Below are 17,304 nucleotides of genomic sequence, written 5' to 3'. Positions count from 1 at the left end.
TGAAACACTTCATACCAAGTCCCTATTTTTTAGCTTTATAATCTCTGAAAAGCAGGAGGGCAGAAAGACCATTGTAATACAATAAAGACTACGAAGTGAAGGCAAAAAAAGAGTGAGGTCTCCAAGGTCATTCAGGAATGTTTCTAAATCACGTCTACGTTTTATGAACATGACACCGTACGACAAATTAAAATATTAACATGCTATCTTGAATATTTTATACAGTAAACGTTCTATCTACTCAATATGGACATCACAAACACAATTTGCTACTCATATTTTCTTTAGTCCCTTCAAAAGGCCACTGGCAACAGCCTTTTGGTTAGATTAGCTGCTGACAGTTACACAAAAAGGAAAAAATAATGAAAATATTAAAAAATAGAGGTTTTAAAGCTGAAAAAATAATCAAATTACTAAGTCATGAACACTGATTTAAAGTCTACTAATTGTAATTAACATCACAAAGACAACGTCTTATGCTCTGGTAAACCCAAACTATGTTTAAACAATGTCAAGTTACTTCAAACTGTCCATGGTTTTCCTCAGAGTAGATGATCAAATAGTAATACATTGGAAACACACCCCTAAAGAATGTCAAAACTTTTATCAGTAACACACAAAGTTCACAATCAAAGAAAAAGGGTGTGTACTTAATCAAGAACTTACCGAAGTTGAACTCCCTCACTTTCCGTTTTCCAGCATTGGCAGGTTCTGTGACTGGCGGCTGGGGTGGCTCGTTGCTCTTTGGTCTCTTGGTAGGTGGAGAATAATCATCATCTTGAAAAAGAAAACTGCCATCAGTGGGGGGGCAGACTAAATGACTTAGAGTCATCACCTGTTACATCCTCAACAGTCGAAAGGTAAGGGGAGTTTGAAATCATTCTTCCTGTATTGGCATTTTCAGCATATTTTCCCTAGTTACATGTGAGGTTTTCCTACTCTACTGGGGTGTGCTCAAGTGAATATCCCTCCTTTTCCCTGTCTTCCTCACTGTTTTTCCTTCTTCCTTTGCTTAATCTGAACTGTCACTATAAATTTCTCCTCTCATTAACTGCTCTCAGATAACTGCCTACACTTATACTCTATTTTGTCTTTGTAAAAAAAGGTTTGGATGGAGACAGCTACCTACAATTAAACAAATATGTAAGAAAGGGAAGAGAAAATACAGCTTGAGTGGAAAATTAGTTAAACTCACATACAATTCAGGCACATAAACAAGGGAGGATGAACAACTATGTATCAAACCCTTAAATGCAGAATATATAGAATTAAAGAAATATAGCTGTATTATTTGTGAAACAGGTAATACTGATTTGGTCAATACAAAACCTATGTAGAAATGACCAATCAGATATTTAGGCACAGAATACAGACTTCGCACACACTTGTAGCTGGAGTTCATGTTGACTTGTTCGTGGATAAGGATGTAACAGAACACCGCTATGATACTTTAACATATCTAATGCTAAAATTAAGGACATTGGGCTCAAATTAAAAAGCTGTCACTATCATCATATAGTCCCTGAAAATGTCACTGCACACTACTAAGATTTCTGCTCAAATACCATGTGTAAATAACTGAAATTATAACTTTACATTTATACTTTAAGTATGGGATAGAAAATAATTACTGTGTAAAATAAACTAGCAGTAACAAAAAGATACCGTTAAAATATAAGCTACCTCTTTAGATCAGTGTAATTCTCATTTTCATTTTAAAGGTCAAGAAACAAGCTCAGAGAATGTTACTCCACTTAACCGTGTTGTAACTCTAGACAGTGCGGCAGAGATTGGATTATGGGTAAAACTCTTTCCACTAAACTAACAGGTAAACTCTCAAACAGGTAACATGAAATCCAAATTCAGGCTAATACACAATGTTGCCTGGACAAGTAATGGATAACTATTATATATGTTGCATATTAATCAAGAAAATAATCTGCCTGAAGCCTGAAACATTTGGCATCTCGTCCCTACCACAGCCTTGAGTACAAACATTGTTGCTTGGACGCACGGACTTTGGCTTCTTCCCGTCATGACTACAGATATTCCAGTAACCTGACTGCAGGAGGGAAACCTACCAATGTCACCAGTACCACATGCAGTGCCATTATGATCCAATTTGTGTGCTGGCAAAGGCAAAAATGCTAATTTAGGAGACACTATTTCAGGAAAACATCATAAAGACAATTTACAACACTATAAAAACTTTCATGTGTAGAAAACACTGTAGAAATGCATGTTCAAATACAGGAAAAACCCACAACAAACCATGGTACAGTACTAGTGAAAAGTGACAAATTACTAGTAAAATAAAACATGACAATGTCACCTGGATTTATAATTATTAAATTACAACGAGAACTAAAAATGGTTGAAAGACCAACAGTAGATTATTTAAATAATTAGATTTAAACCTAAGTAGATACACTTGGGAAAACATTAGGTGTCACTCACTCCTTTGGCCTTCAACTCTGGAGAGATGCTCAAAGAATAAACCCTCTTTTCCAACCTCCTAACAGATTGTTAGAACCCTAAGAGTATTTTTATGCTAGTTTCCAAAAGGTAAAATGAAATATACTAGTTTTATCTATAAATATTATCAAAGCATTTTAATGTTTAGTATTGATATTTCTTCCGAAACATTAAACAATGAGATTTAAAACAAAAATATGTTCCCTGTAGGCTAATGTTGCCTAAAATATTTATAGATCATCATTTAAACTGGTTAATTAAGTTACATAAAATGAAAAAGAAAATACAGCTGTAGGATGATAAGGAAGAACTGCAGTGATTATATTAATCTCAATGATCATCTACACTGTTTCAAACTGAGGCCGAGGTGAAAGGCCAAGAGTGATTTTCTTTAGTGTCAAGACCTCACTTCTTCGGTCAAACCTATTTGAGGACACGAAGGGTTTAAAACAGTATAAATACATTTAGAAAAGTAACATCATTGATTGTAAACAGAAGAAAGGCAAATCTGGGACAGTATTTTTTAACAAGACAACAATGATTTAAAATCTTTAACAAAGATTATAAAAAATTGAAAAGTGTTATCATGTTTCTGAAGGGACAAATAATGAATTTCAGGCTACTATATGTGAACAAATACAAAGAGATTAATTATTTGTAATGATAAAATATCATACCACATATTACATTAAAAGAGTAACCCATTTAATTCATATAAAACATGAAATTAAATCATAATAGCTATCAACTTAGCCACACCTTCCATTTTTTCCTCCACTCTGCTGAAAACAACTATAATTAGTATCAAGAAAGGATGAGAAATGTTTTTATTGATTGCAAAATCAAAATTCTTTCTCTGTAGCAGAGAATACAAAGAAAACTCCGAGACTACCTCCAACAACTGGGTCCAGGACATAGCACCATTTCTAAGTATCATGCTGTTCCGACTTTATAAACAACCACTTTTGTGTAAAAAGACACGTATTTCAGGATGCTTCAAAATGAAGCCCAAACTACTCATAGCATCAAAACTAAAAGCTTAGAAACACACGTTTCAAAATGTTTTTAACATACAAAACCTATTAATCAGAAATGACATTTATTCTACCAGTACTGACACTAGAGGTTCCACACCTCAAAAGATGGCAGCAACGCTCCCCAACTCAAAATTCATGTTTAGAAAATTATCTGTTTTTCTTTAGCATCCTCTTTACAAATACCTTAGAGATAATACAGACTTCAGAATTAAATATGTTACTATAATCTCATTGGGAAATGCATAACTAGAATATGAAGCTTTTTCCTGATACTTTTATTTTCATAACCAAATTGGTAATGTTTTGTCATACAAACTGATACCCATTCAAACTAAACAAAACACAAATCAAAATCAACCAAGCACTGTATCCCTTCGGAAATCACTCAAAGATATTAATTACCCTTCACATTTCAAATTACTATTTGGCATTTTTCACCCATGGATCCAGGTCATAACTCCACTAACAAAATCTTTAAATGCTGACTTACTCGGTTACAGGTTCTATGAACTCCCCAGTTACATTTACAAGGTAAACGGAGCTCTGACTGGTATAGCCCAGTGCATTGGGTGTTGTCCTGCAAACTGAAAGGTCGCTGGTGGATTCCCCATCAGCACATGGTCCTGGGTCGTGGGCCAGGGCATGTGATTGATGTTTCTCACTTAGGTCAATGTTTCTCTCCCTCTCTTCCCCCCTCCCTTCCCCTCTCCAGAAATGAATACATACAATCTTTAAAAATAAAAAGAGAAGCACAGTAATTAAACAATGACAAACACCCGAGCATATTCAGCTCTATCTTTAGAAACACCCAGAATTTAACCCCTTATGTCCACTTCTACCGTCCTATTCTAAAGGACCATGCTGTCTGCCCTAGACCATTCTAACAGCGTCCTAAGTTGGATTTCTTGCTTCCACTATGCTCTGCTCTCAGACGTCTGCAACACAGAAGCCGTTTCTCCAAACTGAAGGACAGAACCTGTTGCTCCTTTGTTCAACACCCTCCAGTGAACCTTGCCTACCTTGCTCACTCCTAAACCCTTGGCATCTGATGCAATCCTTCTCCACTACATACAAGTTGCTTGGCATTTGTAGAATGTTTAAATGAACATCTGAATAGTGTAAGCCTTAATCATATGCAGCAGCCAAATATGTACCTGCATCCTAAGCATGAATTTCACAAAAACGGATACCACCAGAGGATGACAGGTAATCCAACTCCTGAAGCTCCAAAACAGTGCTACCTGAATTGTAGTCCATATACTGGAGGAGGTGAAGTGCACCAACTACATGGAGAACTGCACTCTTTTGTTCAAATATATAGGTATACTTTTAAATATATATGAGAATGAAATTTGAAAATTTCAAAGACAGCTTACTTTGAAAGATACAAAATTAATTTTTAAATGAATCTGCCTAAAATCAATTAAAAGCAGTCTTAAAAACTTCCCATATTAGCTTCTTTCATGACAGCTAGATCTCAAACAAGGATGCATTAAGACGTTCTCAGCACACGTAAAAGATAAGCCCATCAAAGACGGGAGAGCAATTTGAGTTTACCCAAAAACATAGTCATTCATGGTGCTTATGAAATTAAGGCTTGCACAGTTGTATAATTCTAAGGGCTACTTCTCAAACCTAAGTCGCACAACTTATAAAGGTGCCCCTCTGATCTACGTAGAGGGGGGACCACCACAGATGGAAGAGTGCACCACCGGCAATGGGCACGGACCGTTATCCTGCAGAGATAATGCATCTGCATTAACGCCAGTTAGTCCCGCAGAACGCCACATGACTTCAAAGAAATATATCAAAGTTAAAGTGGTGTGGAGAACCTGACAGACTCAGACAGCCGAGTTCTTTCTTAAGCTTTTCTATAAACTATTTGGGAAATGCAGAAAGATACAACAGAAAATAAAAGTCATCCACAGGCATGCAGGATTATCTTCTCCTTCCAGTATTTTTCTGAACAAAACTAACATCATTCTCCACATACACTTTCTTTTAAACTTGACTTGTTCGTGAAGGGCAGGAGTTCCTCCCCGCTCCTCAACTAAACATATGACAACAGGGACCTTTTTCTGGATCATTTACTCTAAACAAACCAAAAAAATCACAATTTCAGTGCCTGTATATTTTTTCTATTATGAAGACGCATCAAAAGTTAATTTCTGAACTATAGTATTTGGTGAGTTTCTACCATTCTGCAATCTTTCCAGAAAAAATAAACAGTATTTATCCAACAGATGCACAAGTTCTCATTTGACCTTTCTTGTTAATATGACAGACTTAAACTTCACCTTCCATAGTGTACTGATAAAAAAACGTCTAGGTGCTTTATTCACCGCAAAACCATTTAGGAGTCCCTGAAAATCATCAATGTTTTTCTCTTGTGCAATCCTTTTACCTTCTTCTTGTATCATCTTGGTCGAAAGAGAGACCCCAGTGTGACGCTGCTCCAAATTATGAGTCTCGACCTCCTGCTCCGCCTCCGGTCACTTTGGAGGTTTCCCTCGCATTGACTGCCTTCTTCTGTCTTGGCATCTGAAGAAGCTTTTCTTCCTGTTGCCTCCACAGTCTGATGACACTCTCTGTGGGAGGAGGTCCATAGTGTCTCTCGGCAGCTCTGTTGCCATGCTTTTTAGCATATTTAATAGCTTTTGGCTTAAAGCTTGCAGTGTATGAAAACCATTTTGACATTTTCCAAGGGATTTTTCCCATAATTTCTCCCGCCCAAAGTGTACGAAGAGAAATGTGCTGTTCACCAGATGGTAATAAAGTCTGCATCACCTGTCTGCATCAAGTGGATTCCCATCGGCATCATCTATCTTTCTCTGAGGATAACAACACGTTGCTCTTTGTTTCATTTCATTGAATCGTTTGTGAAAACTGCTTTCATTGTAAGTTTGCCGTAAGTTCAGCAAAACAAATATCATATTCCAGGGTATTATTTTGCACACAGATATCGTTATTGCTTTCTAGAGTTACACTTTTAATGCATAAGCATAAATAAAAGAATTAAAAGCACGTATATGATAGGGAATTACTACTACCTATGTATAATGCATATCTTTATTTTCCCCTAAAATTTCGGTAAAAAATACGCATTATAAAAGGCAAATGCAGTAGCAATTTAACTAAGGTTGATATATAGTTTGTTCACATACATATGTGCCATAGAAAAGTCTACTCTGTAAAGTAATTACTTATACAGACCTGGTATTTCATTGGTGTTGATTGTGAACAAAAGCCATCTACATAGCAAAATTCAACTACTCGTTGACAAGTTTGGATGATTAAGCTTTCTGTACTATATGTTTTAGTTTAAAATAGTAAGATTTATCACTTCTTCCAAAGACTTAAAATTGAAAAGTTTGACACATTTCAGGTTCATGAGCCATTTATTTCGTGATTATCATTAACATCTCTTTAAAAGTCCTATATTATAAAAGCATGTGTTTCCTTTCCAAACAAATTTAATACAGCCGTTATCTGTTCTATAAGATATGATAAAAATAACTTGGTTATTTTCCTATTTAAAGCTTTGTCCTAATAAATTTTAATATAATCCATTTTCCTTATTTGTATAGAAAAGACAAAGTTTTCAGTATTTATAATGTTTATAAACTCTTAACATTTCCTTTTCCAATAGTTAATGAGGTTTATAAATAAAAATTTCAATTATTTAATGCTAAACTATAAACAATTCATAACTGCTTTTAGGTAAGCAAAATTTTATTAATGATAAAAGAAATAGATATATTATTTTGAGACATGAAGTATGAGAAAAATCTCATGTCAGGTGAAAGCTACCAATATAGTCATAGTTTTTTAGAAGCAATGAAGACATACATTTTGAGCAGTGAGTTGTTAAGTGGCCAAATACTATAAATGACCAAGTGACACCAGGAGGAGACTTGTTATTAGAGAGACAGAAAGTGAGTGATTAGAGAGAGAGAGAGAGAGAGAGAGAGAGAAGGAAATCCAAGAAAAGCTAAGCAGCAGTTAAAAAAGAAAAAGGTGAAGTACCAAGATGTGTGGTTATAGGGGGAAAAAACCTATGGGAAATGTGATATATGTGTATTTTAAATGTTCATTAGAATGTTGCATATGCTGAAAGCAGGTATGTTATAAAACTACCTATATACATGTGTATAAATCAAATCACGTTTAGATGCGTACACAACCAAGTGAGTAGAGGGACTTTACAACAGGGCAGATGTGAACATAACAGTGTAATTTGTTCTTTTCTTTCAATATTTTTCCTTAGAAGAGAATTACTTTGAGGGAAAAAAATTTATATGGGAGTAGTGTGCGACAAAGTAAAAAGAAAAAATATGGACTTAACTATTAAATATGAACGATGACACTGTTAACAATTATATTAGCTGAATTTTTATTTTATTTTTTAATATATTTTATTGATTATGCCATTACAGTTGTCCTATTTCCCCCCGTCATTCCCCTCCACCCTGCACACCCCCTCTCCGACCATTCCCCCCCCTTTAGTTTATGAACACGTGTCTCCGGTTCTTTAGATTCTATGTCTCCGCTACTATTCTTGCCTTCCCCCTATCTATTTTCTACCTACCATCTATGCTACTTATTTTCTGTACCTTCTCCCCCCTTCTCCTTCTTCCACTCCCCTGTTGCTAACCCTCCATGTGATCTTTATTTCTATGGTTCACTCCTGATCTAGCTGTCCTCTTAATTTGCTTTTGTTTTAGGTGTGGTTGTTAATTACTGTGAGTTTGCTGTCCTTTCACTGTTCATCTTTTTTATCTTCTTTTTCTAAGTCCCTTTAAAATTTCATATAATAAGGGCTTAGTGATGATGAACTCCTTGAATTTGATCTTATCTGAGAAGCACTTTATCTGCCCTTCCATTCTAAATGAAAGCTTTTCTGGATAGATCAATCTTGGATGTAGGTCTTTGGATTTCATGACTTGGAATACTTTTTTCCAGCCCCTTCTTGCCTGTAGAGTCTCTTTTGAGAAATCTGCTGACAGTCTGATGGGGACTCCTTTGTAGGTGACTGTCCCCTCATCTCTTGCTGCTTCTAGAATTCTCTCCTTCATTTTTATCTTGGCTAATGTAATTATAATGTGCCTTGGTGTGTTCCTCCTTGGGTCCAACTTCTTTGGGACTCTCTAAGCTTCCTGGATTTCCTGGAAGTCTATTTCCTGTGCCAGATTGGGGAAATTCTCCTTTATTATTTGTTCAAATAAGTTTTCCACTCATGGCTGTTCCTCTTCCCCTTCTGGCACCCCTATAATTCTGATGTTGGAATGTTTAAAGATGTGCTGGAGGTTCCTAAGCCCATCCTCATTTTTTTGAATTCTTGTCTACATTCTTTTCTGTTTAGTGACTTTTTCCCTCTTTCTGGTCCACTCCTTTGATTTGAGTCCCAGTTTCCTTTCCATTACTATTGGTTTCCTGTGCATTTCCCTTAATTTCAATTAGTTTAGCCTTCATATGTTCCTCTAATTTGTGACTAAAATTGACCAGTTCTGTGAGCATCCTGATCACCAGTGTTTTGAACTGTGCATCTGAAAGTTCAGCTATTTCTTCATTGCTTAGATTTATCAGCTCTGGGGCTCTAAGTTCTTCTTGAGCCACATTTTGATCTGTTCATGTGTGTTAGGTATGAGGAGCATAGCCTTAGTTGTTTACCAGGGCGGGGCCACCCAGGTCGCTGGTTTGTGATGCTGTAGGTGGGGGCAGGGTCAGAGAGGGACAATGGCAGTCCCCTCTGCCGCTTCCTGCCACTGGGGCCTGCATGGTCTGTCTCACCGCTCCCTCCCTCACCAGTTTATCGGTTTGGCTGAAGGGTTCGTTGTTGTCAGACTTCCCTGAAGTTCAATTTTCTGTAGTTTTGGCTGCGTTTTTCTTGCTAAAACTTTGTTGTTTTTAAACTTGGTTGTGGTAGGAGGCACAGTGCTTCCACCTACGCCTCCATCTTGGCAAAAGTCTTATTAGCTGAATTTTTAAATAATTCAGGATAAACTGGCTCATCTACATTCATGCATTATCTTTGAGGAAAAAACTAGGTTTAAAGCAACTCTGGCTATAAAGATTAGTTTAAAATATATTTGTAGCTACTGATTCAAAAACAGTTTTTAGGAATAGGTTATATGTTAGCTTCTAATAGTATTTTAGGAGAAAACTCCCTTTAAAAATTGACTAACCTAGCAACACTTTCTTCTTCACTTTACTCAAGTAGATAACAGAGGTTACTGATACTAATTAGATATAGCTATCACAACCCAGCAACAGATTACAGAATTTGATCTGATGGTCATAGTTTTCATTTTTTATTCTCAACTCCCAACAACAGGGCATAACCTGGACCACTGCTCATTTTCACAGCTTACTATTGTTGTATAAAACTCCCAAAGCACTGGGTGCACTGGTGGGAAGCGGGCTGCTTTGGTTAGACATACACATATATGCTTCAATTCTTATCACAAGTTTCCTTTAAGAATGAATGAGCCCTGGCTGGTGTAGCTCAGTGGATTGAGCATGGGCCTGCGAACCAGAGGATAGCGGTTCGATTCCCAGTCAAGGCACATGCCTGGGTTGCAGGCCAGTTCCCAGCAGGGGAGCATGAAAGGCAACCATACACTGATATTTCTATCCCTCTCTCCTTCCCGTCCCCTCTAAGATAAATAAATAAAATCTTAAAAAAAAAAGAATGGATGAAATATTTACATCTAAATATGGATAAAATGCATACTTAGAAATGTGAATGTGACAAGTGTTTTTATGACCAGAAGTAAACTTTTGGAATCAAGGCTTTTCGGTAACTAACCTTCAATTGTCACCTCAACTTCAGGGTCTTCACGTACTTCTGAAGGGACATGTTGAGTAGAATCTTGAAAGAAATAAAATTCTAAAATGACATTCATTATAAAGCACTTTCTCTGTTCCAACATTTTATTGATCTGACACTCCAAAAGCAGCCTACTATCAAGTTTTACTGGCATTTTATTTCATCTCATATGTACTAAAATATCTGGCCCCTTTACTTAGAAATAGGGATAAAAAACCAAAAACTAGAAAACTTCTGGAAAACTATTAGATATTACCAAGTTACCTGCACTGATGGACTAAAAAACCTTCTATTTTTGGAGGAGTAAGATTATAATAAAGTAAGAGTTTTTTCCTACTACAACTAGAAAATGCTAAAAAGAAAATAAAGCCTTTATTTTTTTCTTTCCTGTTTTTACTATTTCTCTTCTGCTATCAGAAATCCTAGGAGTGATTTAACTGTGAAGTCAAACCACAGTTTTTTGCAGTGGGGACCTTTAGGTTAAGACAATGACTATAAAAAAATGCATAAGGACTATATCCCCTAATGTTATATGCAATATTCCTTTAAAAATTACATATTTCATTAATATTTGTGTTACTGCACCAAAGAAATATATGTACATCAGAATGTTAGTGCTAGAAGCTAGAAAGTATCTTTATCAACTCTCTTTGATTTTGAAAAGGTTGAGAGATTAATTGATTTGCCAAAGATTGTTTATTGGTTAGTAAAGGAATAAAGACCAGAACCCAGGTTTGATTGAATTCTATTAACACTGCAATAAATCAACAAAAATCTCCTCAAAAATAAAGTATGCGAAAGCCTAATATCTAATTACAGAATTGCAAACTGTGAAGTAATTCATAGTGCCTGATGAAACCTGTCCCATGTATACTCTATATCGGTATTTTGCTGTAAATACCACCTATTCAAAATAGAAGATTTTCTTACATTGAAAATATTAAATTATCTCCACACAGGAAAAAAATGTCATGTACACTATCTTCTAAAAACAAAAATAAATCTAAAGTACTGTTTAAAATGAGCATCTTACTATTTCTGCAGGACACGTGTTCCAGTTAGAAACCTTACTTATAAAATTGAATTTGGAAAGATTAAGAAGTCCCTCCACTCAGAGAGGGTAAAAGATCAAACTAATGATTTTTAAAAATAAACAAAGGAAATATATGGAGTATAAAGTTACACAACATACTTCATTTTTAACCTACATAAATAAGGTGCAACACGACCAGCCTATGAGAGAAATAATTCTAAAACAAGATTCAGTTACCTTATCAGTCATTTGCCTTGGGAACGATTATAAAAACTTTTTGGAAATTATACAAACCACTTAGAAATAGGAAGCCATACTACATCCTAACAGTTTAACTCATTTCGAGATTCATTACTAGATTCACAAAAGGGAAAATTGGTTTTGAAAAATTGTTGCTTGTGAAGTTCATTTATGTTTTTCAAAAAATAAAAAGGCCAATACATTTTTCCTTTTCCATTTAGAAAAGTAATAATACGAATATAAATACTATAAAACACAGTCCGTCCAATATAAAGAAACACTGAATAAAAACAGTATTCGGTAAGATGGAAGTGAAAAGTTATATATACCTTGCAAAGACTTCGAAAGGGGGAGTTTGTCATCAACATCATCAGTTTCAGAAGGGCCTGCTTTGGAATACAAAGATAACACTTCAAAAGCAATCCCAAAAATGTATTTTGGGTCACTTTAGTAAAGAAATTTGGGTGAAACATATGGAATACTACAGCCTTTTCCTGAACAACAAAAAAAAGACTGACAAAATGAATGTCGTCAATTTACAGTCTCAGTGAATGAAAAAATTGAGCTCAGATAAACTCATATATAGACAGTCAAAAGCATTTTTGAAAATGACTAGACATGAAGTGAATGGGAATGATACGTCTGAAATGGTGAATATGGCTTTTTTTAAAAGATTTTATTTATTTACTTTTAGAGGGGAAGGAGAGAGGGAGAGAAACATCAATGTATGGTTGGTTGCCTTTCGTGCATCCCCTGCTGGGAACTGGCCTGCAGGGAAGCAGTCTGCAACCCAGGCATGTACCCTGACTGGGAATCGAACTGCAATCCTTTGATTTGCAGGCCCCTACTCTATCCACTGAGCTACACCAGCCAGGGCTGAAATGGTGAATATGAATTTTTTTAAAACAACGGTAAAAGGTTCATAACAGCAAACTGCAACTTTTACATTGTACAGCGTATAAGTGCAGGATTATTTTACAAGGTGTATTTGTTCCTTCCTTGACAAAAATTTGCTTAATCTTTTGTCATACTGAAGACAAATGCAGAATCAAGTTCTTACAGCTTACTCAGGATCTCTCAAGTCATGTAATTAACCTACCAGTAAGCTTGAACCTCCTTGGAAATAGAAACATGACAAACTAACAGTTAATTCAGAATCCCCCTTTCCTGCAGATTCATAAGCACTTTCAAATAATTTAACATGGTTCTTTCCAATTATTAACATATAAAGTATTTGCGATTAATTAAATCTTTGCCAAGTGCTATGCAGATTATGATAAACATTTGCATGTTATTATTCTAGCACTTTAGTAATGAAACATTTAAAAGAGAAAGAAAAGTGTTTTCAATGGCTACTTAACATGAAACATCTTGCATGAATATGAAATATACAAACTATCTCTATTTATTTGGAAAATATCCTTCCTAAGACTCTTTGGTTTGCTAATGCTGAGGAATTTCACAGAGGCACAAAACCACGCATTATATGCAAAGGACACATCACAGAGAAACACAACTTTATAGAAAATACAAAAACTGTATTTGGAATCATAACTGAGAGCAGGGCATTGAATGAAAGAGCCCTAAATTTAAATGCCAAATTCACGGCTTCCTAGTCATGTGATCCTGGGTAAAGACGTACAGAAAAAAATTCATGACACCATACCTAAGGGCAGTAACTGACTTCTAAATGTTGCTTCAACTGCTTTTTCACAAGGTTACCTATGTGGTATTTTCAGTATTGTTCTTTTCTGAATTCTTTTTCACGAGGTCCTTGTTGCAACCAAGTATATTTCTTAGGCTTCCATTATATAGGGTTTCTATTTTAAATAATCTTTTTATTACTAAGTTATACGTTACATTGTGTTCAGGGAATTTTTAAAGGCTATCTGTGAACAAGTATAAAGTCAATTTTTGTAAAAGATCCATGATTTGTAAACAAACATTTATTAGTTAGGTATAGAGTTCTGGATACACTGTAGAGTTCAAATATTCTACTTGTCATTTATAAGTACTCAATGACTGTGGATTTGTAAACATGTCATGATTATGTTGATTCTTTTACTTTTATTTTGAGGCTACGTTGTTAGGTATATAATATTAATGATTGCTTTATCAACTTAGTAACTTATAACTATATATATTATATAATTTTACTATTTATGCCTATCTTTTCCTTTTCTGGCCTCAAATTAATATTGGTTAACTTTAATTTCTTCTAGTATACTGTCATAGATCATTAAAATTTCAAATTATCTATGATGTTTAATTTTAGCTACCTGTTTTAACAGCACACATTTGGATTTTATTCATATTTGACCCTCAGACTCAAAATCCTGGTAGTGTCTACCAATCGCTGTGAACATCACATATTTCCAACACTCATATCTGAGTGCCACTATCTTACAGGGAGACTGACATGTACGCAGAAATATGTACAAGCCTATTTGGGGATACCAAACTTTTGGAAGAAAACATAAATGTAGAGGAATGAACAAATGATCACAATATAACTAGCACAATGACAATATTAAATCTACATGTGAAGAAATACATACATCTTGAAGACTTATACTGAGTAACACACGAGAACACATACATAATAATACATATAGTATGATGCCATTCATGTCAAGCTTAAAAACTGAGAAAATCTATACATAAAATATATGTGCACAGATACACACACAGACACCTCTGTGGGATTACATACAAGGTACAAGTACAAAACCCTTATCAGGAAGGACAACCCTTATTTCAATAGAACGGTTAACTCAAGTGAAACAGGGAGAAAGCGGTCGTCTGGCAGAGCTCAAAGAAGCATGTCAATTACACATTTACCAGGTTGTGTCCTGCGGAGATGAGGACGACAAAAGAGTTCAGTAAGCCTGGGCAGACATACAATTTGTATGTAGATTTGAAACATTTCATTTTAAAAAGGCATTTTAGAAATATAATACAGCAGTGCAAAAACTGAAGTACACCAAAAGATAATGTCTCACAAATTCTGTTTTACAAAGGCAGCCTGAAACAGGAGACAACCTGCTGAGGGATTCTATTTACATGAAATACAAAAACACACAAAATTAATCTGGGTTCTTACACATCAGGACAAGGGCTGGTTGCCAGGAAAGTAGCCCCAGAGAAGGAGCTTCTATGAGACTGACACCTAACAACAGACCTTCAGAACGCATGAAGCACAAGTGACAGCAGTGAGAAGAGAAACAGAGAAACCCACAGAGGCGACTGGCATTTCTACACTCCTGGGATTTACAGAACAAGGAGACAGAAATGTGAGAAAGGATCGAGCAGGTTTGTATGTACCACTTTATCAATCAACCTTAACAAAGCTAAACGAAATTACACAAAGAATGTTCTCTAAGCACAATAAAACAAACAGAAAATCATTAATAGAAAGATGTCTGAAATGTCCACAAGTTTTAATTTGGAGAAATTAAAACTACACACGTCTACGTAAAACACAGGACAAAGAAGAAACCACAAGAGAAATTAGAAAATATTTTGAATTGAATGAAAATACACATCAAAGTTCATGAGGCATTGCTAAACTAATGCTTACGAGGGGGGTAGTTTATGGCATTAAATGCTTGTAATGGAAAAGATCTCAAATCAACGATTTAAGCTTCTATCTTAAGAAACAAAATTAAAGCAAGCAGAAAACAAAGAAACATTAAGAACAAAAACTGCAAAATAAAAGCTGAATCAGTGAGGAAAAGTATTTTTGAGAAAACTACACAGCTGGACCCGTGGTTCTGTTTTGGGAATGATACCGTTCCCCGGGGACATGGCACTGTCTGGACACATTTTTAATTCTTGTAACTCGCAAGTTGCTACTGATACCTACCTAGTAGTTAGAGGTCACGGAGTTTACTGAACATCATACAACACATAGCATACAACAGTTAACTGTTTGATCTAAGTATCTGTACTGTCAAGCCTGATAAACCTGAGCTAGGCAAATCAAGAAAAAAATGAAAGGCACAAATCACAAAACTGAAAATGAGGAATCAGGATAAACCCTTACAAACATTAAAATTAAAAAAGCTTCAAGATGAAATACACAAATTCCTTAAAAGATACAATGTGCCAAATCAGTCAAGAATAAATATGTAAACTGAATAGTCCTATAACTATAAAAAGAAATTTAAAAGTTAACCAGGTATGGGTCTGGCCAGTGTGGCTCAGCTGGTTGGAGTGTCCTCCTGGGGACCAAAAGGTCGCAGGTTCAATTCCAGGTCAGGGCACATACCCAGGCTGTGGGTTAGGTCAGGGCATGCAAGAAGGCAGCTGATTGATACTGCAGTCTCCCTCCCCGCCCCCCCATAAAGCAACTTTAAAAATGTCCTTGGGTGAGGATGAAACAGAAAAATAAATAAACAGAAATTAACCAACTAGGGTTTATCCCAGGAATACCTGGCTGATTCCACATTTCGAAATTAATGTCAATTATCATTTGAATATTCTAAACAAGAAAAACCATGTAATCACCTCAATAGCTGCAATAAAAACCTTTCACAAGCACCCAATCACCATAAAAACTCTTCACAAACCGACACAATAACATACCCACAGCTATCATACTGAAAGATTTTCTTCTAAAACTGTGCACAAGGTAGGATTATCTGCTCTCACTACCCCAACTCAACATAACACTACATGATCCCAGCCAGCACAACTAACACAAGGGGGGAAAAAGGAAATAACAACAGCTATTCAGAAATGCCAAAAGATTTCACCAAAAAGTTGCTAAAATAAGTGAATTTTAACTAGATCACAAGATAGAAGTTCAGACGTAAAAAATCTATTGTAGTTAGCAATAAATAATTGGAAGCTGAAATGTAAAAGAACAGTACCACTTACTAACACCAAAAAACATTAACTATTTAGATATAAATCTTAGAAAGTGTGTACAAGATCTCTATACTGAAAACAATGCACTGATGAAAGAAATCAAGGAGGAGCTGAAGAGGTAAGATGTACGTGCCATGCTCATGAATCACAGGTTCCCTATTAGGACATTTAACCCAACTTACTCTATAGATTCAGCACAGCTGCCGTTAAAATCCCCAACACAGTTTTTAACCAATCAACAAGCTGACTTTTAAAATTCGTATGAAACGGTAAAAAGCTAAAATAAACAAAATCATTTTGAAAAAGAACAATTTCAAAGGACTCTTACAATATGATTTCAAGACAATGTAATTTTGGAAAAGGACCGACAGACACAGAGATCAATGTAACAGAATACACTCAGGAAACTGACAAGAGATGTAAAGCTAATGCAATGGAAAAAGAACAGCCTTTTCTGTTCTTTTTTTTTTTAAAGATTTTATTTATTTATCTTTAGAGGGGAGGGGAAGGAGAGAGGGAGAGAAATATCAATGTATAGTTGCCTCTCATGCGTCCCCTGCTGGGAACTGACCTGCAACCCAGGCATGTGCCCTGACTGGGAATCGAACTGTGATCCTCTGGTTCGCAGACCCGCACTCAATCCACTGAGCTACGCCAGCCAGGAAGAACAGCCTTTTCAACAGAGGATGCAGGGAAAACTGGATACTCATTATTTTGCACTCTGTACAAAACCTAGGTCTAAACTGATCACAGTCCTATGTGTAAAACTATAAAACTTTCTATGAAATAAAAGGAAAACCTCTATGATGTTGGGTCAG

General features: G+C 35.7%; 1 protein-coding gene across 5 annotated transcripts in view; it reads right to left on the bottom strand.

The window, feature by feature from the left end:
- Window positions 1-511: 511 nt before the first annotated feature.
- Window positions 512-17,304, bottom strand: part of LOC119039394 (general transcription factor II-I-like) — an 80,759-nt gene continuing 63,966 nt past the window's right edge. For 3 of the 5 annotated variants that reach the window (XM_053662686.1, XM_053662690.1, XM_053662687.1), the window contains exons 10-12: window positions 11,944-12,003; window positions 10,321-10,383; window positions 512-777 (exon numbers count right to left, since the gene is read on the bottom strand). In XM_053662686.1, the coding sequence (XP_053518661.1) occupies window positions 512-777; window positions 10,321-10,383; window positions 11,944-12,003 (389 nt within the window). The remainder of the gene's footprint in view (window positions 778-10,320; window positions 10,384-11,943; window positions 12,004-17,304) is intronic. The other 2 variants (XM_053662688.1, XM_053662689.1) reach the window with 2 other exon arrangements.

Source organism: Artibeus jamaicensis, unplaced genomic scaffold (assembly GCF_021234435.1).
Source record: "Artibeus jamaicensis isolate MK-2021 breed Jamaican fruit bat unplaced genomic scaffold, CSHL_Jam_final contig_2738, whole genome shotgun sequence".
NCBI classification, from domain to species: domain Eukaryota; kingdom Metazoa; phylum Chordata; class Mammalia; order Chiroptera; family Phyllostomidae; genus Artibeus; species Artibeus jamaicensis.
Note: the sequence above shows the minus strand (reverse complement) of the source record. Positions and strands in the feature narration are given on the sequence as shown.